The following is a 26,202-nucleotide window of genomic DNA, read 5'->3' as shown; positions in this document are numbered from 1 at the left end:
GGCCACCGTCACCGAAACCGGTGTGGGAGCTATTATATATAGGCAATTCGCTTTAGGCTAAGTTTGAGCGGTAATTAAATAGTTAAAGCGCACTCAAATGTTCTTCACATTTAAGCTTTAAGCTATAACTAAGATTTTCACGGATTAAAATATATTTTTTGGGGATGAAAAGTAGCTTGAATTATGTAAGGTAATAAACGATTTGTTTGTGTTTCATCAAAAAGTCGTAGTTTCGACAGTACAGAAGCAAAACATACTTACCGAAATGTTACATGATATATTTCTAAAAGAGCTTCATCATCAGAGTACTAGATAGTTACTGGATCTTTCCATATTTTGTAAATTATGCAGTAGCCATGCAGTATGTCTCAAAATTTTGATTAATTATTATTAATTAATCAAAATTTTGAGACATCATATTATCAGTACGTAATAGTAGACATTAACAAAACGTAGACATGTGACGTCCTCTCTCTAGGACGTTGTTAGTATGCGGCGAGCGCTGCAGCCTCAAGTTTTTTCCTGCCGAAGCCCTCGACTTCGCACGTAAGGGTATTTTCGTTGTGAAACATACACTGGATATCACGCGCCAAGATTACCAATAACATATTGTTTTTATTGGGAAACTATCAGCTGATCAACTGATCTCAGACACAGTAAGACCGAATCAGCTGGTCAAATTCGGTCATACTACATGCTAGAGGTACATAGGACATTTTTAACCAACTTTAAAAAAGCAGCAGATTCCGTTTCGGCTGTGGATATTTTTTTGTATGTTCAACAATGACTCCGCCGTTTGTGAACAGAGTTTCTAATTTTATCTTTTTGTGGTTCTACTAACTATTTTATATTGGCCGTATTAAATAAAAATTAATAGAACACTTTAACATAATTGCTTTGTCGTAAAAAAAAGTTATAATGTTTACTGTATTAAAATAATTATTATTAAAATATATTTTTTATCGCTTAAAATATAATCTAAATTAATAATTCTATAGGCCGACGCCCACATATGCGTTTATTTTCCTCTGTTAAAATATGAAAGTAATAGAATTTAGTACATTTTAGCCTAAACCTAATATTTAACTATTTTACTGGCTCATAATATATTAAAGTTAAAAACTGAATAAAACGTGTCGAAGTGTAATAAACAAAATACTTCAATGTCAATAAACTTAGCTACTCATATGTACTCGTACTTATTACTGAAAAGCACGTACATATCGTAGAACTATAAATATGCAGTAACTAGTTAGTAATTACTAATTCTACTATAGTAGTATTTTAAGTTATAGTCATTATAATTATAATTGTAAAAATAAGAATAAAAAATTATTTAATGCAGATAAACATCAACAAAAACATATTGTAAAATAAAAGAATGTTTAAATTTAGAATATGTAATTATAAAACCTCATTCAAATCAGATGTTTTAGTTAAAAAAAAAAACATCTAAATGGGCTGAGCAACCTTGACACGACGGTCGAATGTTTAGGTTAGTGACACTCACCACTCACCGTGACATTTTACATGTTACATATGGCTTTGTTATGTATCTGAAATAAAAACTAGGCAATGAACTTCCAACACTTCTATTGTTTTATGGTATAATATTTGTTTGTAATTTGTTATGTATACCCGGAATCTGGTTAAAATCATTTTATTTATCAAAATGCGTAAAATCTGGTAACACGTATCGTTGATGTTAGATGCAGATATGAAAGGGGACAATACTTTACAAAAATGAGGTTTTTTATTTTGCCAACTAGCCGTAGACTACAGCTGTAACTGCACTCAACTGATTGCTTTTTATTGTTGTAGAGAACCAGCCATAGCAATGATAAAACAAAGAATGAGAACATTTTTATAGTCGCTTAAAACGTAAATATCAAAGTCTATAATTAACTAAGTCACTTTAGATGTTTTTTGCCAAATAAAAGTTCTGAAAATTCGGTCGTAAACGTCGAAACGTCCACACAATCTGGTTTCCTTACGCCGGCTCGTTGCCAACTGAGATGAAGGTCAAATTGTTTTAAATTCACAAACCTATTATTATTTTGTTTTCATTGACGAAGATGCGTAGCGTACTTTTCGTTTTTATTTTGGTTCAAGAATCCTGATTATTTTCTTGCTTGTTTTTAATATTTGAATATAAAGAGGTCCTGATGTATGTTATTGCAATCTAAATAAAAATAGTCTCCTCGAATTAACAATAAACATAAGTTATTGTGAAGTCACTATGCAGATTTGGTTTAAATTCGACACTTCAGGAGAATCTATCTATAGCCATTAACGAATAATGAAGTTCATCATTTATTCAATACAGCAATGACGTAATTAATCAGGACTTTAATTAGGAAGTGGAAAGTGAAAAATACTTTGTACCTGCGTCTGCGCACGCCGAGGCCATGCTAATCAGCGACCTAACGAAATCGAAAGTACACCGAATCTGGGCCGTGAGGAATCTACGGACTATGGAGCGATTGCATACGTACGCTTTGTATGCGGACGGAACTGGACGGATGTTACGCAAAATAAATGTGAATGAATGATGCGTAAACTATGAAGGAAAACATCATAGTATTGTCTTTAGGAATATTGGAAATATTCGCATTTTTAACGCCAGTTTCTTTCGCTGGCTTTGTTCCTGGTAGCACCAACCAAGTGGCAATAGCCTAGGTATTAAAAAAATAATTTGAATTTTGAAGGATGGCAATTACTCTCTTCATCCTTTCTTCCATGTAAGATGGTAAACTCATCCTTCCTCTCTCCAAAGTAACTCTATTTGCAGACATCTTTATTTCAACGGATGCAGTTGTATTAAATGCGCCTCTTAGACTGACCTCAATACCAAATTGATATCATTACGCTAATTCAGCAATAAAATTGCACAGACATCGGTGCATCGAATTATCATCAATGACTGACCTTTCTCATCAGCATACCAGCCGTCGTCACGACTGACGCTAATGCGCTGTTGAAATCGAAAGCATCGAGGTTGTACACTGAGGTTACCGTTCCTTTGAACGGTGGAATGCCTTTAGTAAGATTTTAGTAGTATTATATTAAACTTTAATAGAGCCAAAGTCGTACTAGACATGGATATCCTGTATATTATGGAAATAGAAGGGATTCTGCCTACCCGATACTAGACGGTGGATGGATCATTCTTCAACTCTGTTGATGATGATGATGATGTATTTTATGAGATTACAACAATCGAATCAGATGTAGGATGAGATTATATAAAGAGAGAGAGAAGTATAATGGAATGATGTTGTCATAATCAACATCGATGATGGTTAAGATTTTTATGTAGTTTTTGATGAAGAAGTGAAAACTGAACTGAAACGAAGCATTCGTTTCAGATCACCAATGAAGTGATATTTCTTGGATCTTCGACGAGTTTCTAGAGTTCTTGCAATATCACATATATCAAATCAACGTCTTAATAAGCAACAATCTAATTGTATTGATTGACTATTGCATCAGTAATCTGATGAAACGCCGGCACACGTTACACCAAATCTATCTTCATGTCATGGACGACCTTGTGCAGGTTTCGTGCAGCAGGTATGCCCGTGACAACCTGACACGGAAAGACCCATGTCGTAACTTCCACACTCTTTAAATTGGTACATTGAAATAAACTAGCAAGGAAGGCGTGGGTGGTGATGATGATTGTCCAATAATTAAATAGGATGAAGTATTATACTGTAATGAGCGTTTCATGTTTATCTTTAATAATATAATAGAAAAATACTTTTCGTTTGAGATACACTAACAAAGATTCAAGAGAACCCTATTACTTCAAATCTATTATTTTTATATATTTTTATCAAGAGCGTTATCAGCGGCAAATACACAAAAACACTGAAATTTCAACTGCGCATTTGCGAAATATAAATAACAATAAAAATACACGAATCCTTATCAAAATAAAGATATCGTCATTAGCATATTGTACGCCTTTTATAAGATAATTATAGTCTTTGAATATTAAATTATCAAATTATTCAAAAGAGTACGAATACGTTTTGAAGATTTCTGATTTATGTATAAGGAAATGTTAAGTTATTGTATAAAGTAGTTCAATACGAAGAAGCTCTTAAAATTTGTAAGGACACATTAGACGAATAAACGTTATTCCAGTCACTTTTACTACAGAAAGCGTCCTTATAGAATAAATTGAACGTAGTACGACAACAACTAGAATATTCAGAGAATTTGTATCGCGGCTTGTTGACGTGCCTTCGTGTGAGTTGCGCGATCAACAAACGTAAACATGTTGAGTAAATAATTTTGTCATGTCTAACATATTACAATAAATTATGTTTTTTATGTAAAGCAATCTGTTTCGTGAACTTGAAAAGATTTAAATACCCTATGTCACGGATTTCATAAATGAATTAATGCCGTCAATAACATATTATTCAATAGAGATATCGATAACACAATATTTAACCACCTAGACCTACACATAATTTTCCGCTACACTAAACAATCAACATTGACTTACTCAACACTAATTCAATCGGCAATCATTCAATTAATAAACTAGCACACTTGTTCACATCGACTAAAATATTTGGGACAATTATTCGTGGGACGAAATATGAGAGAGTTACAGTCTCCTGGATATGAATTAGGGTGTTTAATAACCGCGAACCTCAATCTGAGATTTGTAATTTAGCTGGAGATTATGAACAAAGCGGTGAGACAAGTATGTAGGTTACCGCGGCGGCCTTTGCTCGAGAAATCTTGCAACGAAGGCCTCCGCTTATCGGGCGAATAAAAACGTCTAAATTGAACCGAAACATAACATGTTTGTGCAGTTGCTTGTGACGCTATTCACCTTTCGTTTGATTGAATATTCATATTAATTGTTCATGGTTCTTATTGGAACAATGCACTACCGCGTGAAAACACCATAATACGTCAAACTTTGCAATTTAAATAACAAATGTTGTTTGTTATCATGTATTATCTGTAATACCTCAACATGACTTTAATTTCCCAATAGGTGTAATAATCCTGAATCAGCAAAAACCTATTAAAGCGAAGTAATGTGTCTGTCAGATTCTTTAAAAATACTCAAAATAACATGTTGTCATAGTAGCATCATAATCTGGCCTGAAGAACGAAGCAGCTATAAAGTAAAACAAAGTATAAACCATAGACTTAATATATACTGATATATACAGATATATACTTACTAGCATTATAGGTTTATGGTATAAACTATAAAGTAATAACTGATAATCGAACTGACTTGATGACTGAAATCGATCGTAATGTTTTTCGCGTGTCGAACGTAAGCCTGAACACGGATGCACAAGTGATTTATATCCAAACAACGCGATGGACATTTACTGTTGGTTCAACGACCCGACTCATGAAAGTGATGCCAACAAAAAAGGACCAGATTATGTTCTCGCACACGACATAAAATTTAATTTTACTGCTACTGTCACTGATCCCAAAGATAATGACACAATCGAGAACGAAAATAAAATAAATGTAGGTAAAGTGTAAAAATGAAGTAATTATAAAAAGAAAGCGTATAAGCAAAGTCCACTCTCTTTAGCCCATAATTCGAGTTAAAATTACTTATTTTGGTTTATTTCTTAATTGCTAATGAATGTAAGTTATTAATTTAGATCATATATCCATAATTTAAATACTACGATATAGGGAATATCCTAAATCAGTAAAGTGTATAACTTGCATTAGGTTTGCAGTAGGTTTAGGAAATTATGTCCCCTACACACTGCGTAAGATGTTGTACGAATATGGATTTCCGTGTGTTAGGTCTTATGATTCATTGCTAGAGCATGCAGACAGGACGTCTAGTACCCTGTTAAGCCAATGATCTGATTAATCTAAATAGGCTCACATCGGAAGATTTTAATTAAAGATTAATGAGTTTCGATGTTGCAATTGAGCAACTATCTTAGGTTGTACAAAATTGCAACTCCTGAATGTACGGTGTTGCTACAGATTATATTTCTAATATTTTAGCTTTAGACGTCGTTAAGAGTAAAATATACTTTCTATATTAAAATTTATTTGATCATTCATGTTATTTCTCTTAATTTATATGACTACTATTTTAAATCATGACTATTCAATATCCTTTAAAGAAATAAATAATAATTCATATCTCTGCAGTCCGTCCCACTTGTTAATTAGAAGGGAGGCCTTATCCATCAAAAACCGGACTAAGATGCAAGAATACGATAACTGCCAATGATTAATCTTAAATTACATAAGCAAGGCATCGTATTGCGTAGCGACCTCTGCCATCGATTTAACTCGCAAGGAAAACGGTCCAACAAAACCCGCCCCGAAGGCCGCATTGGTAATGACATTGTCACTTTTACATTTTATCAGTGTCGTTTAAATCGGATATTAATATACGTTGAATTATACGTTGAATATTGATTGCTCTATTTTATTATCGGTGGTATTTTAATCATGTGGTGGTGTTTGTGTTATTACAGCTGTTGTTACTTTAGATTCTGTTTACTTAATTCCTTACTCTTATAGAAATTTAATGTACATTTTACTGATAATAACTCAGTATTTTTGTAACGATTCTCGTATAATTTATATTGTTAAATCAATAGCTCAATTAATATTATACAATCATTGTATATTAACACAGGATATCAATCATCAAAGCTACGCTATGCCACTTTTTGCAAAAACTAGTCCTCGAAAAATCGAATTAAATAAAAATAAGCCGTCTGCATTGACCCAGTAAGATTAGTTCGACTTTTCCTGTGCGTATGCGACGATAACTACACAAGGTTGAGAGAAATTGACAACTACAATTACGACACAATAGAATTATCAATTGCCATTGATACTGTGAATAAATAATAATAAGTGGGACAGGATACAGCAATAATATCGGAACGCCCTGATCTCAATGTTAAATATTTAAATGTACGCGTTGATCCGACTAGTGATTGAAGTCAATAATTAGTCAAGAGAATATAAGAAACTTTGCTTCTTTTATTGTTCATACTAGGAGTGGAGATCTTGGACCAAAATTGATCACCAATGATTTATTTGTTTCACATGATATGATAGTTCCCGTGACACTTCCCACGTGATTCACTTCGTGAAAGTGAAACATTATTACACAATACGAATCATTGAACTTGTGCCAAAATTCTCGGAGATGTTTTATTGACACTGTTGTTTAGTGATATAGAGTTCTTCCTAGTTTATAACATGATATTTCCATTTGCTAAATAATTGCGTGTACTTCTTAGTTAAATTTCTTATTTTTTGTTAATATTGTTTAAAGCGTTAACAGCAGTTGTTAGTCAAGCATAATAATATAAGTTAATTTTCTTAACAATTCCAGCGCATAAGGTGTAATTTCATTAATAAATGCGCGACCTTGATTTGCGTAATGTTTTTATTAACTCTATGTCTTCAAGTGATTACGTCATGTCTTTTAATATTATCAGACCTGTCCCACTCGCGCGTTTAGGTATCGAACTGTAAGTACCCCTTTAAAGGGGCAGATCACAAGGGACTCACAAGCGAGCGGTGACGCACGCGCAAGATTTTTTTGTCGCATATATATCTACATACTGATTTAACCGCTGTGACATAATCGTTATTAATCTGATAAATATGAACAATTGAAAAAAGTCAAAGAAATATTTCAATAAAGTACCTAATTTAAGACTTTAAAATACAAAAAAATATAAAAAATACACAAACATAGCAAATAAACCAATTTGTTACAAACAAACCGCATACTACACGTAAATAAACACAAGTTACTATGTTTAAGTTGTAAAAAATTCCTGACCAGCTCCTACATCATAATCGAATATAAAACTATTATAAAATATACGTTGGGTTACTAAAATTTGATAATTACTATAAAAAAAGTTTGCTGTTAGTTGCTATAGTAATTAAAAGAAGATTATTTTATTTTCTAAAAGGTGACAATCTTGATTTCGTCAGAAAGGGTACCTCTTACGCGATAGAAAGAGAGCGCACATGTAGGCAAATATAATTGTAGGCACCTAGCACTGCGCGGTCGGAATTTGAACTTTATAGTATCGTAGCATGAGTTGTTATTTTTTTAAACGGGTTTCACGAGTGGGAATTCTGTTGGTACTACTAATATATATTCTGTGATATTATGACAATATGATTTGTACAGAAAGAACTGCGGGGCTAAAATGGTCGCTTAGTTGAATCATACAATGAATCATTTACGATTCATTTTTAAACTTCTCTTATCGTGCAATTCATTTAATGATTCGTACTAAGCAATTCATTTGTTTGACATTTTTCTATGAAAAGTCGTAAAAATCAGAATCATCAAATGTTACTATAAACGTCATCTTTGATCTTAGAACTATTCTTATGTCGTAATACATTATAGAAATTGTTTAACTAAAGAAATTTAAAATTACAAAGTCGGTTTCAAAACTTTGAAGTTTGTATACAAACATCACTAAAGTAAAAAATGTTGCCAGCATGGCTTCATAACGTTATCGATTACTAGAAAAATTACCGTTACGTACCGTTATTTTTATAAGGGTAGCTTAACGATATTTTTAACGATATCTAGTAGGAACATAACATTTAAATATAGTTTAAAAAATGCCGTTATTATTACCGGTAAAAATATCGTTATTTTCTGGTATGCGACGTTGCCAGTTCGACGCGACACATTTCGTTAATATTCATACAAGTCTGTGGGTAACATTTTTAGATACCTATAGGTATAAAAATAACGTTATTAATACTGATATTTTTAACGGTAATTTTTGGTATGCAACGATGCCAGTTCGACGCGACACCTTCCGTTCATGTTAGTAGACGCACGAAATCTCACTCAAAGCCCAACTTCGAGCACCAAAGTTTTTTCGCAAGATTTGTGCTTACCTACTTTTTAGGGTTCCGTAGTCAACAAGGAACCCTTAAAGTTTCGGTCTGTCAGGCCGTCTGTCTGTCTGTATTAAATTTTACTGTGCCAGATGCGGACATCTATACTTACCGTCTTGTACCGCGTTTGAAATTACGTGCCATTCCACGCGAACACGGACATGTCATACTTGTTCTTATTTACAGCGAACACTGCACAGTGCACGCGGGTGTGCTCGTACTATTTATTTACGCGCAAGATTGTTGATTAATTTAATTATTCAGTGATCCGTGAGCCGTGACCCGTTTGCTCGTTTGCCCCCTTATTTCATAAAAAAAAATTCGACATGATGCATATTTTAGGGTTCCGTAGTCAACAAGGAACCCTTAGGGTGAGGCCAAACGAGCATAATTTTGTGAGTCGTGAGTCACGCGAAAAATTCACGGTGAAAGACTCATCAAGGTGATGAGGATGGTAAGTATATTTTTCGCGTGGGGCGATGGCGAAAAGTTGCAGGAGGTATGATTCCGAATAATTCCTCAGAGCACTCCCCGTGATACAACTGATAGAGGATGCAGAGTGAAGCTACATATAGCCCGCCTTAAATATTTAATTTATTTTGTTTTTAGTAATTTCATAATGTCAGAAATCAGATGGATGAGCGCATTGGTAGCTCAAGCCGGGAATCACGGGTTCGAATCCCGCCGACGGATTAAAAAAAATCAATTTTTTTAGTATCTATATTTATAAAAAAATATAGATATTTTAAAAGAGCCAAAAACTAAAAGAGTTAAGAAAGTTTTAATAAATGTCATTTCCGATTAAAATTAATCAGCGACATCTTTGGGAGAATTTTGCATTTTGTGAACGTGTTTTAAAAATAGTCTACTAGATGGTGCATTTATTTATTGTATTTTTTATTTGTTAGGCTTATTTGATACACTCAACGCCATCTATCGTTCAGATGAGAACTAAAAACTGCAGACACGCTGTTTTTTATGGGATTCAAGAGTCTTATGTATAATTGATCTGTGGTGTGATGGTAGTGATGATGATGAATGTAATTTACATAGTAGCATTATAATATGCTTTCTTAGTAAAACAACGCCGGAACCCCCAAACTTTTATCTATAAGCAATCCGGAGTTCTCTTAGTATCTTCGGAACCAAAGCATACCTTGGTGCAAAATCTTACTTTTTGGTAGGTAGCATATGCTTAGGATACTTCTCTTTAAATCAAAATCACCATATTATGTTTCCATATAATTAATAATTTCAAGTATCGGTTAAATTTTCACATTGTTATATGGGCATAGATGCCCTTGCGGCAGTAACCTTACGAAAATATAACGATTTTTGAAGATTATGGTGAAATTATTAAACAACATTTTGTTTTTAGAAATGATTTTAATGAACAAATATACAATAAATGTACAGTTTAATACATAAAATATAACAATTATATCAAATATTTCGTGGATTATACATAAAATCATAAATAAATGTAGAAAAAAAACCGGTCATGTTCGTTTTTATGTTTTTCAGAATGGCAATACAGTTTCAATTATGAATCTGCTAATGAATTAAATTGCCGTTGACGTAGGACGTTATTTTACAAAATTAAATGAATTACCGAGGATATTGCTCGTAATATCGTCGCTGAATTGATTGAGAGGAATTGCTAAAAGTTACCATTTTAGCCCCGCTGTAAACTGTATTTTTACATTTTGCTATTTTTTTGCACTAAAATAATTTGCATACGAGTACGGACTGCAACGATAGATTCCACAATATAAACTTTTACCGTTTACGTGACCAGCCCGTCAGCAACGTCTTTTGTACGCAGCAATGCTCATGTTACTATACTGTTGTTACAGAGCGAATCGAGCTACACCTCTTCTGAAGAAGGCTGCGGCGGCGAGCGGCACGCCGTGCTGAGCTACGAGCAGGTGCGGCGGCTGAACGACGTGATGGACGAGGTGGTGGCCATCCCCGGGCGCGGCAACTTCCCCACGCTGCACGTGCGCCTGCGCGAGCTGGTGGCCGGCGTGCGCGCGCGCCTCACCGCCGCGCAGGTGGACGGCGGCGCCGGCGTGGCCGTGCGCGACGTGCGCCTCAACGGCGGCGCCGCCTCGCACGTGCTGGCAGACCGCCCGCAGCCCTACTCCGACATCGACCTCATCTTCACCGCCGACCTGCCCACCGCGCGCCACTGCGACCGCGTCAAGGCCGCCGTGCTCGGCCACCTGGCCACGCTGCTGCCGCCCACCACGCCGCGCCGCCGCGCCACCCCAGCCGGCCTCAAGGAGGCCTACGTCTCCAAGATGGTGCGCGTCAACTCGGACGGGGACCGGTGGTCGCTTATCTCCCTCGGGAACTCGCGGGGCCACAAGTCGGTCGAGCTCAAGTTCGTGGACACGATGCGCCGCCAGTTCGAGTTCTCAGTGGACTCGTTCCAGATCGCCCTAGACTCCCTGCTCGCGTTCCACGAGTGCGCGCAGCTGCCGATCGGCGAGAACTTCTACCCGACGGTGGTTGGCGAGTCCGTGTACGGCGACTTCGGCGAGGCGCTGCTGCACCTGTCGGAGAAGCTGATCGCCACGCGCCAGCCGGAGGAGATCCGGGGGGGCGGCCTCCTCAAGTACTGCGCGCTGCTGGCGAAGGGCTACCGGCCCGCGCGGCCGGACAAGATCAAGATCCTCGAGCGCTACATGTGCTCGCGATTCTTCATAGACTTCCCGGAACTCGGGCAACAACGTGCCAAGCTGGAGGCGTACCTGCGGAATCACTTCGTGGGGCGGGAGGAGGAGGCGCTGAAGCATAGGTGAGCATCTTGCTATATGTCGCTACTCAATAAAATATTCAGAAAATTATTATCATAGTTCATTTGCAAAGTCATATTAAATTAATTTACAATTTTTCCAGAAAAATGTCCCTCACGAACATACCATCCATTGACTATTTATATTTGTACGCACAACAAGAGCCTAATTGTATTGTCGTTCCGGATGTGGCAGGTACCTGACGCTGCTGCACGGCGTGGTGCGCGAGTCGACGGTGTGCCTGATGGGGCACGAGCGGCGGCAGACGCTGGCGCTGATCGCGGGGCTGGCGTGCCGCGAGCTGTGCGCGCGCGCCGTACTGGTGCCGCTGCTGCCGCCGCCGTACGTGGTGTGCGTGTGCGCGTGCGCCGCGTGCTGCCCGCAGCCGCCGCCGCCCCCCGTCTGCGACTGCTGCCCGCCGCCGCCCCCCGTCTGCCCCGCGTGACCCTGCCCCCTCCTCTCATGAATTTAGTGCCAAATGTATATAGTGTAGCGCCGCGCGGCCGACGTCAATTGGATCGATTCGATTCTCGTCAATTGGGGAGCGACTCGCCCGTCCGCTCCGTCGGGGCGGGGGATAATTTCTAGTCGTACTCCTTTCGTGTTGATACATTAATATGTCAGCAGTACGAAAATTATTTTCGCGGCCCGACGGACGCGACGGAGTCTGTCAGCCTATAAAAAGACTAGTTAGTTATTTTAAGCTTCGGACGTGTAGGTCGTCCCCGCGCCGGAGCGGCACTAGCACTAAGCAGTGAGCAGCACCCGCGGGGCCGCCCCGGCGCCGACGAGCGAGCTCATCCATATTGTATCCATGCTGTAAACTAAATCCATGTTCGATCACTTTTTGACTCCGTCGAGTCGCATTCAAATATGGCATTATATCTATTGTAAGATTCGAAGTATATTTGTATCGGTTTGAAAACGGTCAGACAACGGTTCCGTTCCTCTATGAAACTGTAAACATATTTTAATATTGTTGTTGCTCCGAAAGATAATCGTATCTATACTCGCCCGGATGTCGTGAGCGGCCCGAGCTACAAAGTTAAGGTAAAATATAAACAAAAAATATAAAATATTTAAAAAATCAAAAAAATGGGGGACGCCTACGACATCCGAGTCGATGTTAATATAAAACACCATAATGGTAAAATATTTTAGGAACATTTACAAGTAGCGAAGTCATATATTAACAGAGTACTTAGAACTTCTCGTAGTCTTCTCATTACGTCGGTAGATGTATGGAAAATTGTGATTTAATTGTTGTAGATTATTATAATGTTATCGACGATACTTACATAAAATTATCTAGATAAATTCAATAGAATTATATAATATTGTTGTATTTTAATGATATATTGTAGTTATACGAATGAGTGTCAACTGTGTCCGGCCATCTCGTGTATGTTTTGCCAACGCGTATTATTAAAGTATACAATGAACTAGATTCCCCCTTAGTCGATACGATGTTAAACTTCGAAGTACAAGTTACACCTCTCCTCTCCCCTCTCTTAAATCGTCGGAACAATCTGGCTGCTCCTATCGAACCAAAATTTCAGATCTCATTTTATTAGTTTGCAAAATTTCCTCGAGAAATCATTGAAAATTGTCGCTAGCTTAGGTCGATTCGCCCATTTCGTTTACTGTAAATGTTGTTACTTCACAAAGATGATATTTTTGATGTCTTTACATAACCGATTCGTCGTTTTGAATGGGCCGAACGAGTCTAGCTTTGTTATTATTACAGAACTGATAATAATGAAATAGAAGAAGTGTACGAACTACCCCCGCCGCAAATATGGAAAAATCACTTAACATTAGATTTTATGGTACAATCCATTTCAATCGCTACATCACGGTAATAAAGTTCATTTACTTGCAAGAGCATACCCTCATGATGTGGCGTCGTCGGCTGCAAACAAATTGCAACAAAGTTATCTGTTTCATTATTATCAGTTATGTGGATATTATCTACATCTACAAGTATCGTACTTATAGTTAATCGAAGTACATAATAGTGGGATTAACTATTACATTAATTAAGGAATGAAATACCGCTTGACTGAGACAGGCGTTATCCTTCTGACAAGTTTTACAAACTATTTTGTCACTTTTCTAGACTTTATTTTGCAAGAAGTATTCTATAGGGCTTTTACAACCTGAATGAAAAATACAAATGACTTGCGCTTAGGAAATTAAGGTTTATTCTGTATTTAACTCCATTTTCAACCCCCGGTCTCAAAATGACGATACGTAGAACGGGGTTGAACATCTGGGTTTTGGAAATATAGGGCTTGAACACAAAATAAACCGAAATTAAACAGAATAGAATCTGCGTGTAGAATTGTTCACTGATGATCAAAACTTCAACAAAAGAACATTCATACATGCGCATTCAATTCCGTTTCCGTTTGTAAGCATTTATTCCTTGCCTAGGGGGTCTTTATTATATTGGTCATAAAATTGTTTATATTTTGATATACTATTTGCAAAGTGAGTCGCCGCTACTGTGATTGAATTGCTATCTCTGTCTCACGACTACCTCCTCTCGACTATGAAGTCCGTTATACAATTTTGAAATTTTGTAATTTATTTCTGATGTAAGTAGCTCGTCGTAGCTAGGCCGACGTGACGAGGTACCTTTACGAATTAAATAGCCAAACGTATTTTATGGTCTCACTATAACCGTTAAAGTGAGTTTTTAAGAACTTAATTTATATAATGGAAATATATTTAGTGTAACGATTGTATACGGATGTCGGTCTAAGTCCTGTATCTTCCTGTATATACGCGGTCGCTTCCATGTAAACGGTCTAATTATATTTACAGAGAGACATCGCAGGTAGTTTAGGGTTTTTTTTATATTCTGTAGTTACCATCAGTTTCAGCTAGCCTTACATTTATGTTTATTTTAATCTTAATTCGCGAGGCGTTTGTGTGCTTTTTTAAATTATCCACCCGTATCGGTTAATCTTTTGCAGTATTTAGTGTTTAGTTCGGAAATTTCTTACGTTCAGTAAGTTTACGGAGCATAATAATTTTGAAAAAATCACAAGCGTCGAAAATGTGCGTTGATACTTAAATTGTTCGAGGCAAAAGAAATTCGACCAAAAATGATCAGAGAGTATAACCTACTTAAATCAGGATAAATGATAATAAAGACGGGATCGAAATGTTTAATAACTATAACAATTTCACTGATGCACTCGGTATAAATAGAATAATTTGAGAAGACACTAATCTGAAAGCTAATTACTAATGTACGTCACAGTACGCTCACATGATAATCTGATTTAAGAAATACATGTAGGTACAATAATAATTATTGATCCTTGCTCGGATTACTGTTGCCTATCATTGTACTGGTCGACAGAATTATTTAATCGATAAGAAACATGATTGTTGACTACAAATACATTGTTTTCCTTCCTACGGTTTATAATGAATATTTTCTGCCGCTGAAACAGTCTTTACAAGAGATGACTTACAATAAACATACAAAGAAATATACGGGAAAAAATATTTGCAGCGTTTTATCGCTGGCTTAGTGTTTCCTGTTTTTAAACTTCATATTTTTTTGTGTTTACAGAATAACAATGACGCGATAATGCTTCTTAGAATCGACCCCCTATCAATTATGTTCTTATCGTTTAAATTCTCTGTCGACTGGTGTGGTAGCGTCGACAACGGTCATCGCACGTCGTCGGTTGTCGACGGTACCGTCTATTGCACAGTCGACAATGGTCATTATGCGACGTCATGCTGTCGGCTACTTGTGGTAGCTTCGGCAACGGTCGTCGCATGTTTTCTGATGTCGTCTGTGTCGACCAGTGTCAACGCGGTGCCTGGGCCCGCTCATATGTTTACGCAGTGCCCAGGCCAGCCGACTCTCTAGATAAGGGGATGCTAGTATAAAGCCTTATGTTGTATAAGATTATTGAATAGTTTTTATCAAATATATTTACATTTATAGTTATTTTTTCTCTTCCAAGTTGTCTGTTTCGTGGGACATGCGTGCGAACGCTGTTGTTGGTCTAATGAACTATATATTTGTGAAGAGTTTTAAGCTATTGTAAATTTTACAGAAAATTAAATAAAAAAATGTTGTGAAAATAAATTATAAAAAGTGATAAACAGTGCCCTGGTGTTTTCTTTATTGCCTACCCAAAGTTATTTGATTAGTTATTACATTTCCCTACAAACAACACTTTTGAAAATGTTTGTTTGAGCTTCTCAACTATTAACTTTTTTTCTCTCTTTCTTGCTAAAAAAATTTAATTGATAAATTAATAAAACACAAAATTATATCATTATATCATTATTATAATATTATTAAGAAATCTAGGACCAATGTTATAATAAAATTGTTACTTTGAGATTTCTATAAAGCTCCTTGTAAGACCTACCTAAAAGTGTAAAGCTTAGAACAAGCTACAAATCAATCGATTAGAACAGTAGCATACAAAATTCCTTTTTCCGTAGCCGTATATTACCTATAGTTGAACTTATGTTAACCGAAATCGAGTTAGTTACAAAAACTTTACGGTGTACGACAAGGGTCGTTACTGAGCCATTGCCTATTTTTAGAACAGCGAAATGATGTCTACAGCTATAATTGTGTATATTGTATCTCTATATACCGAAGTATCATAATATTCTTACAACATTATGCATATTATTTAATGACAAAAATAATGGCGATACTTATATAAAAAATTTTTAGGACTTATCAAATTATTTAATACAGGAAAGACCTTAATTTGAGTGTTATCACAATTCCTTCAAGTAAGACGTTCTGCTAGGTATAAACAAGGTACTAATCTAGGTATTAGAGATATCCGGAAAAGTCACCAAGTGAAATTGATTAACTAGATACAAATATACATAATAATTGTATTATTGGAAATCCAGAATCTTGATCTTTTTTAGGGTTCCGTACCCAAAGGGTAATAACGGGACCCTATTCTGTCTCATGTCTGTCTATCTATCTCCAGGCTGTAACTCAAGAACCGCTATAGCTATACTTGTGAAATTTTCACAGGTTATGTATTTCTGGTGCCGCTATAACAACAAATACTAAAAACAAAATAAAGTTAATATTTAAGCAGGGCTCCCAGACAACAAACGTTATTTTTTTGGTCTTTTTGGCTCGTAATCCATATATGGCAACATATAAACACTTGAAATTTTTACAAAATCCTCAATTATATGTGTACTTTAATATTAAATAATAAAATTAAAATAAATAATTAAGAGGGGCTCTCATGCAAAAAACACAATTGTTTCCCTATATGCGCTCTATAACGGTACGGAACCCTTCGTGCACGAGTCCGACTCGCACTTGGCCAATTATTTTAGAATCGGCTTAGTACCAGATTCATTATAGCATCTGAAAGGATAGAATCACTGAAAGGAGGTCATATAATTAACAAAATAAGAGGATATTGTATAATGTAACATGAATTGAGAATGTCAAGAATTAACAGGGTATTGAGATACTGTTATTTCGCAAAACCACAAGCACTTGTGGTCAGGTATTTCATGCTTAAAGTTCAAATAACACTGATACAATGTCATAAAATAATTTAGAAGAAGGATAAACTAATATTTGGAATAGGCATTAGATTCAAAGATTACATCATCATTTAATCATCATCATTTTTCTGCTAAGTTCTTCCAAGTTTCATAATTACTATATTATGTAGGACAAGCCATTTTTAACGCACCTCGCTCTCCAGATGGATCCATTGCAACCTCCCACATTCTCTATTCTCGGATAATTTTCCACTAAGTATACATTATATTACGTTAGTTTGAAATTGTGAAATAGAATATTTAATTTTGTCCAAAGGAAACAGCCGTATTAGGTAATCAGAATTAGAGCGTTTGGCCGTGATAATATCAACGTCAAGGCCAGTCAACGAACCTTTAAAATTGTAATGACCTTGAGATATCAGATTGAGTACCATAACGAACTAAAAATGTTAATTACGATTGTTATTAGCACGTACTAGTCGAAGTTGTTGCAGTATTTTTGTTAAAAAGACTAGGAGTGGCTACTAATATTCTTAGTCAATATTCAAATAGAGTGGATACACGATTAATAACTGCATATTGAAAAGGATTTCTATACCTGATTTTGTATAATGCAGACGTATTAGCATAAAATATACAGGATATTTTTAATGAAGCTGAAAGACGGGGATCGATAAACAATTAGTTTGTATCGTATTTTGTAAATTAGAGTTTTGCACAGACTTTTTAGGTTTGAAGCTGAAAAGTCGTGTACAGTTGTTTTATGATCATAGGGCTGAATCTCTGGCTTCGTGGGTCTCAGGGGTCTTTCCCTTTCCTTTTTTCAAAATGGTTAAGCTTTTAGAGCAATGATGTACGCAGCGTTGTGAACCAGAGCTCGTCCAAAGATTTTCTGTTTCCGTGTTGTCTGATACGATGATCATAATATTTTATGTCACATGCAAAAACAGTAATTAGCTGAGATGTTGTGATATCATTGCGCGTGAGGTCAAGTTTCAGTCGATGCACTTGTAGTTATTATTGCTGTCTGTGCGCAGCGCTCTATTATCGATGGCGTAGAGTTCAAAATGTGATTGTTTGTTACTTCAGTATCTCCGCGTGTTGCTTTATTTGCGTAAATAATCAGCCGTTTCAGTCAAAAGGTCGGATTGCGTGTGCATGTTCACCTTAGGTAAAACATATCAACTGATAAGATACGAATTGCGACTTTAAAAATGCATTTATTTGCAACTGTAGACTACACAATCCACAAATTACGCTTGAATCCAATGTTCTACGCGTAAACCCCGTTTAATATGAGAATTGATGATCGGTTAAATGAAAATTTTTATTCTAATAAACTTAAGCTCCTGTTGAATCCTCCCGTGATTGAGGCTTGCTTAGGATTAGAGAAAATGTTCTTCAATTGAGTTCATTTTATATTCAAACCGATGATTTAATTATTTTAATTAGAACTGCAAATTGAGGATAGGCGATATAAAAATATAAATGCTGGCATTTTCACTATTTTGATGATTTCGGCAGCTCCACCAAAGGGATTTGACATTTTAACGCGTTTCTAAGCGACATAATATCGCTTGCGATGCCGTTTTGTTTCCGGACTTCAGCGACCAGCATCGATTGCATTTGAGTAACGCCCTACTAGTTTATCTCCGTTGAAGCGGATGGTAAAGATTGATAACACGGGAGTATCTATCAAAAACTAGAAATAAAACAGGATACAGGCGTAACGGAAAACCAAACTTTCTAGATCATTAGTATGTATCGTTTGCATACATCCTTATTACTGCCATTAGCATAACACATTATACAATTAGCCCAATATTTAGCAACAGCCCAGCCCTGTTTGTTGCTACGTTGCTTAAATCGTCCATCATAATTTAACTACCCCAATGTTAGCAGTCATCCTATCCAATAAATATTGATAGAACTTAGATAATTATGTTTAAAAATGTAATAATTTCCAATACTCTTACTGTGAACTCTTAAAGTGCCTATAATTAGGTGTTTTAAATACCTTAATCTTCTATAATCTTCAAATTATAACTAAACCGCCTTAATCGGTCGGCAGACGGCAGTACGAGAGCAAGTATTATTTTTTAAATACTGTTTAATTATGACGATACCTGAATATTATTATTTGAGAAAATACCTTAAATTATTTGAAAAAAAAAGTAAGTACTTATAATATTATATACTTAGATCTAATGGTTACCTACATTTTTGCAATTTGATGGTCGTGAAGATCTATTCTGTTAGTAAACATGTATCCCTACTAGTATACATTAGATAATCCATACTAATATTAAGTATAAAATATGCGAAAGTTGTCTGTCCGTCTCTAACCTCTTCACGCCCAAACCGAAATCAAACCAAATCTCCATACAAATTTCAGCAAAATCGGTTCAGTGGTCATAAATCCGTTGAATCATAAGATATTGTCTAAGATATTAGATACCTATTAAGGCTAGGTTATTCCAAATTCACTTTTCTAGAATGAGTAATTTTTAAAGAAAGCGTCATTAAAAAAAAACTGAAAAATATATACATGTATACATGACTTTTATGGTTAGAAACACAATACAGATAATTTTACTCGATAAAAAAAAAATCCGAAACAACCTCGATTTTAAAAACATTTTGAGTTTTATACATGAAGCTAATATAGAGGTTTTATAGGACTTACAGGGACTCAATCAAAAAATAATTTGGATAGTTCGATTACTACTAAAATTTTACAGGGAAATGTACGGATACATGTTTGGTTATACAATTTTTTATCTAAGTAAAAAGGTTTTTTCTCCTATTTCGCCCTATCATGGACGCCGCGAGCGTCGTAACCGTCTTGTACAAGGCGCGCTGATATGAATGTTATTTTATTGTCATTTACGTCGATATTGGCACTGACAGACATCGGCCTGCTAATTTAGGAATAACCTCCCCTTAAAAAGTAAATTTAGTTCCTTTAAACGCTCAAAACGGCCATTTTGTAAAATGAACTCCTCTTTTCAGTCGCACCGGATATTGTGTAAATTGATGAGCTCTTCACAAAGTTTTAATCATCCCTAAGATTACACGAGCAACCAAATTTATTATTGCTAGGTCAGGCATAACTTTGAGATAGCTTTGAATAAAAAACCGACTTCAAAAATCCCTATGTCAAACCTAATTAACCGATTTTGATGAAACTTCTAGTATTCGCAAAGTTGAAAAATAACTAATTAGTTTTCCATCTTTTCCGAGCGACCTTACATTTGGGCCCGGCCTGCATTACACATTTGGAAACCCCTGCTTTGTTCGATCGATGAAAAAGTGCAAGTTTGAATCTATTAAAAAATCTGTATTTAATAATACTTACTCGCAGTGAAATTAAATTGTGTGGTTAGGAAACTTGATTGCTTTATTTATAAATTAGGAATTTTACAGAAATCGTACATTTTCCCATAAAAAATGTTTCCCCCGTCGTATTAGTCTTAGCGTGATAATATAATATAGCCTATATTCTTACTCGATAAATGATCTATCTGATATAAGATTCTAAATATCTGAGATAAGATTTTAAATCGGACCTGTAGTTCCTGAGATTGACACGTTCAAGCAAACATACTCTTCAGGTTTATAATATTAGGTAGGTATAGATTTTTTTTTAATTATCCCTTGACAAACTCGAGTCTCGATCTAAAAGACTATGAAATGGTATAATATGGTAGTGATGATGATGATGATGATGGTGATGATGATGATGATGAATGTAATTTGCATAGTAGCATAATATGCTTTGTGTTCTTAAAACAACGCCGAAACTCCTAAACTTGTATCTATAAAGAATCAGGAGTTCTCTCAGCGCCTTCCGAACCACGGTATACCAGGTATATCTCGGTGCACAATCTTACTTGTTGGTAGGATATGCTTAGAATACTTCTCACGAAACCGAAGTCACCACATGTTTCCCTATAAGTTTCGAGGAGTTCCCTCGATTACTTATGGATCCTTCATCAGATCACCACTTTTGTGAATATAATACCAAATTGGGATGATACCCTATATACCAAAAGAAAAATTTTGAAAATCGGTTAACAAACGGCGGAGTAATCGTTGAATATAAGAAAACAAACATAACACCTCCCCCATTTTCAAAGTCGGTTAAAATTGTAGCCTATGTATTATTCTAATGTATAAGCTATATTATTGTAAAGTTTCATTAAAATCCGTTAAGTAGTTTTTGCGTGAAAGAGTAACAAACATCCATACATCCACACATCCATACATCCAAACAAACTTTCGCCTTTATAATATTAGTAGGATAGTAGGGTAGGATTGTTGGATATAACGATATTTTTCTGATTACCAGCACTCCTTTAGTTTACAAGTATCCTTGAGACAATTAATTGGATAGCTACCTTTAACCTTTTAGTACGGGAGCCCTAGAACAAATTTTTTTGTGATTACTAACAAGCAAATTTTTTGTGAAACATTTTGATGAGACGAACAACATTTTTATTTTCGAGAAATCTCGAAAGCTAACAGAATTATAAAGGATTTTATACTTTGACTTGATGGTCCTAAAATATGGATTGTTTTATTTGTAGCACAAGGTTACTCTTAAATTATATAACTAATAAGTAATAACTTACCAATATACAAAAAATCTGCTGGTTAGGGTTCCGTTTTAGGGTTCTGTAATCAACAAAACTTGGTTGACTACTTGTTTTAGGGCTCCCTCACTATTTCGTCTATAAACTGATAAATGTCTACTTTCAAGGCAGCTTGCTCGTGTGTAAGAGATGATATTTTGTAGTACGCGTGGTAATTTAAATATAATCTTCCATACCTATGGACGATTAATCAATCAAGAAGAAAAACGAATAGCATATCAGCCACGACACGAATTTCGCGTTATGGTCTTTTGGTGATTGCCAGAACGCGTCGTGGCCGTTTTCATTAGAGCCACGACGCGAATTTCGCGTCGTGGCTGTTTCACTGTGACCACAACGCGTTGTGAGCTTTTTTTTCGCTCATTGAGCGATTTCGGTCTTTGAGCGTAACATATATATTAGAATAATGTGGCATTACAGCTTACCATAGTGTGCTTTGATTACATTTAGATCAGAATAAATAGAACGGAGTATAGATATTTGTACGTTCTTATTTCCCGTTATAACATCCCCAAAATAATACGTTACGGTACATTACACTTTCATGTGTTTCTGAAGCGTGTCCGATACATAGTTTAACATTAATACAGTATTCAGCTCAGGTTCAATGTTCGTATTCTGAATAACTTCAGTTTCGGGAGCGCGTACATAATCGTTGTATTAATATTAAATAGAGGTACTATCGGTAAAATTGATTCATATCCTGATTAGATGAGCCCGCAAATCCGTTGCGGAAAAAAATGTTTATCGCGCCAAGCCGTATATTTTTTTCGGAGTAGATAGTATCCTATATTCTTTCCTGGAACCAAAAGTATCTCCATACAAAATTTCAACAAAATCGGTTCAGCTGCTTGGGCGTGAAGAGGTAACAGACAGAGAGACAGACAGACAGACACACTTTCGCATTTAAAATGATAATATTAGTATAGAGGTAAGATCTATTTTATTTGGCTATGTCAAATCAATATTAATCATTATATTTGTGGGGAAGGTTTTCCTTCGACCAAATTACAAGGTCTGCTATATGTCTATGAATTTATTTCTCTGATCGTACACTCGTGTCCATAACTAAGGAGGAAGGACAACAACCATGGGCAGATATTTGTTTAAGAAAACAAAATAGGACTAAAACATATCATATCACGTCGTTGATTTTTAGGGTTCCGTACCCAAAGGGTAAAAACGGGATTCTATTACTAAAACTTCGATGTCTGTCTGTCTGTGTGTGTGTTGTCCAGGCTGTACCTAACTCAAGAACAGCTAATGCTAAACTTCTGAAATTTTCACAGATTGTGTATATCTGTTGCCGCTATAACAACAAATACTAAAAACAAAATAAATTAAATATTTAAGTGTATAATACTGTATCGGTACGGAACCCTTCGTGCGTGAGTCCGACTCGCACTTGGCCGATTTTTTTAATTTCTAAAAGTTATATCTACTATGCAAGAAAGACGTAGTTCCAACGTAGTAAAACCTTACACAACGCTAGAATAAAAACTATCCTATGCCCTTTCCTGGGACTCAAAGTAGATAGGTATGTCGAATAATTAGCCATCCCACGATCCTATTAGTTCAGCGGCGGAGTGAAGATTTAACAGTACTCTGATAATAGACATTAGACATACAGATACACTAATTTATTTACGTGTATAACATTAATTTCATTATTGAAGATATTACAGTTTTAAACAATCTACTTTTATGTAAGTGTGGCGGTACCCACAATTCGCCTAACATTCCTGCATCGCGCTATCGAAGTTTCGGAGAACGGCAAGATATATACAACGTCTGAAATGCCGTCAGTGGGCTTCGGCCTGACCGAGTATGCTATCTCGCTCGGTCGGAAGATCTTCCTTTTCGGCCGCCACGAACAACGTTACATTGGTGACCACCGACAAGAACACGCATCCTTCTGGACATTAATCATCATCAACACTCCCCGCCCCTCCGCACCACGTCAGCAGACATCAAGCATAACCGGGTCGCCTCGACCATAAGCCGCGTTGGAGGTCCGCGCCGGTCGAACCCGCGTCTGGCTTGAACGGGGCAGCCATAGGCTACAACGACCGGTCAGCAAGCAGAGCAACGGGGTCCCTCTCCTGGTCATTGCACGCGTAGCTTCGGCCCACACCTGACAACACAAGCGCATCGAAGAATACCACAGGTCTTCGGGGGGGAGTGATGTGGCGGTACCCACAATTCGCCTAACATTCCTGCATCGCGCTATCGAAGTTTCGGAGAACGGCAAGATATATACAACGTCTGAAATGCCGTCAGTGGGCTTCGGCCTGACCGAGTATGCTATCTCGCTCGGTCGGAAGATCTTCCTTTTCGGCCGCCACGAACAACGTTAAATAAGTATCAGGGTTGGCTCTTGAAAGATTTTATAAAAATAGTGAAACCTATTTTGCATACGTATTGTGTAACCTTAACCCTACTCAAATAATGTTATGTAGTATATTGTATATTATGTATGTAGAACTTTAGCCAGACTGCCAGAAGCGTAGCGTGCCTTGGCGGGGCCCCGTATGAAAAGAGTCTTGGGCCCTAAGGTAAGGTTGCCTTTTTTTTACTTTTAAGAAATGGAAAGTCTATATTAATTTTTGTCTTTGTGGCCCGGGGGCCATATACGGCGGTACGCGCCTGACTGTAGCATAAATTCAAATTAAAAACTATACTTTGCGCTGAAGTTTCACCTGAAACCATACACAGTTTACGCTTTTTTGTTGCGAAATTGTATTTTATTTAGATGTAGTCTTTCTCGAGAAATTGTGCTAAATTCTACCATTGCTCCTGAAATTATGTGTATTTTCCGTGCCAACAAAAATCATAATATATGTATCCTTTCCCGGGATTCAAACTACTTCCATTTCATTGGACTGGGTTCAGCAGAGTGTAGCAAATAGACACACATATTAATATTATTAGCACGGACAATGTTCAGCCCTGTAGAGTGCGCAGTGGGAAATTGAAAAACTTGTTAATAACCACCCCTCCCACCACCGACGAGCTCAAATGTTGGCTTTTGAAAAAAATATTAAATTAAAAACTTCGTACTTGTTTATAAGCGGATCTCGGTAGAATTTCAATATTGTAAACTGCGCCACTGGCTTGTACAGTCGGGCTGTTACATAGATGATATAATTTTTGTAGAAGACGAACCAGAATCTAGAATTCTAGATGATGCATAATATGGTGCCGAGTGCGGATGTGTGTACGCAATATCAAATGACCTGCTGTGTACAAAGTACCAATGCAGCTACAGACAAAATATACCACTGTTCTTGTAGACGTGTCACAATCCCCGCGTTCCATTAAGCGTTAAAAACGATGAAAGCGCTCAAAACGCCTCCTATTTTGAGGGTTTTGATAGCTCTAAAAACGTTTAACGCGAGGAATATGCATAGTAATAGTGCATAGGTACGTGTGTGCGCAACATCAAGAGTTTCAGGCGCCTAACTGTGTTTTGTGTACGAGATATTTTTTACAAGCTAAAGAATGAATTTGTTAATAACGAACATAAATATAGTACGGTATTTTATGTGGGCGTGAAAAGATTAAAATGGTAATATCTTTCATTTTAGTATTACAAAACAAAATTGTCTGATAGAAGTTATAGCATAGAAAATGGATGGAATTTTCCTGTTCTGTGGTTGCTTTTTATTCAAATCTCTCATGAATATTATAAACAACTAGCGACCCGCCCCGGCTTCGCACGGGTATAGAATATATAGCCACTGAAAAAATTATTATAACCGATTCAGCAGTTTTGATTTATATTCATTATACGGAACTCTAATAATGAGTAACTGTTCTGATGTTATAACATTTTGAATGGTTCTTCCACTCACGTCTTTAATCCGTCAATCGTGGGAAAACGAGACACAATAGATATTCTATTGTGTCTCGTCCACCGGTGAGCGTATAAGGCATTATTAATTAATCATTAAATTATTACGATTCATTTGTAGGTACAACGACCTTCTTGTTATTGAGGCCAACAGTATGAAAATCTTTTCAGCTTCAGTTGTTTGCAAGTCGATCTGAAAGCGCATAATTCCATACTAATAATATTTATCGGACTATTTTCAGCTAAGCTGGATTTCGGCCTCCTTCGGCCAAAATAATCTTGTCCGGCTGAACCTATGTGAAGTTAGCAACCGAGTTCAAGGTAAATGATTTTTATATATGTCATTCGATTGTACCCGGAGTGTACCCGATTGTACCGCAATTAAAATCGTTTGTACCTCAATAGGGTAGAAATGGGGGGGTGGTAAAATTTG

At 36.4% G+C, this 26,202-nt stretch overlaps 1 protein-coding gene across 4 annotated transcripts in view; it reads left to right on the top strand.

The window, feature by feature from the left end:
- LOC121727236 (terminal nucleotidyltransferase 5C) overlaps nucleotides 1-15,865 on the top strand; it is a 225,194-nt gene extending 209,329 nt beyond the window's left edge. For all 4 annotated transcript variants that reach the window (XM_042114953.1, XM_042114955.1, XM_042114954.1 and 1 more), the window contains 2 exons: nucleotides 10,782-11,728; nucleotides 11,922-15,865. In XM_042114953.1, coding sequence (XP_041970887.1) covers nucleotides 10,782-11,728; nucleotides 11,922-12,171 — 1,197 coding nt within the window. In that variant the 3' untranslated portion in view covers nucleotides 12,172-15,865. The remainder of the gene's footprint in view (nucleotides 1-10,781; nucleotides 11,729-11,921) is intronic.
- The last annotated feature ends 10,337 nt before the right edge of the window (nucleotides 15,866-26,202 follow it).

The sequence above is a fragment of the Aricia agestis genome, chromosome 5, assembly GCF_905147365.1.
Source record: "Aricia agestis chromosome 5, ilAriAges1.1, whole genome shotgun sequence".
In the NCBI taxonomy this organism is placed as follows: domain Eukaryota; kingdom Metazoa; phylum Arthropoda; class Insecta; order Lepidoptera; family Lycaenidae; genus Aricia; species Aricia agestis.
The sequence above is the reverse complement of the archived record's forward strand: the minus strand, read 5'-3'. Positions and strand labels throughout refer to the sequence as shown.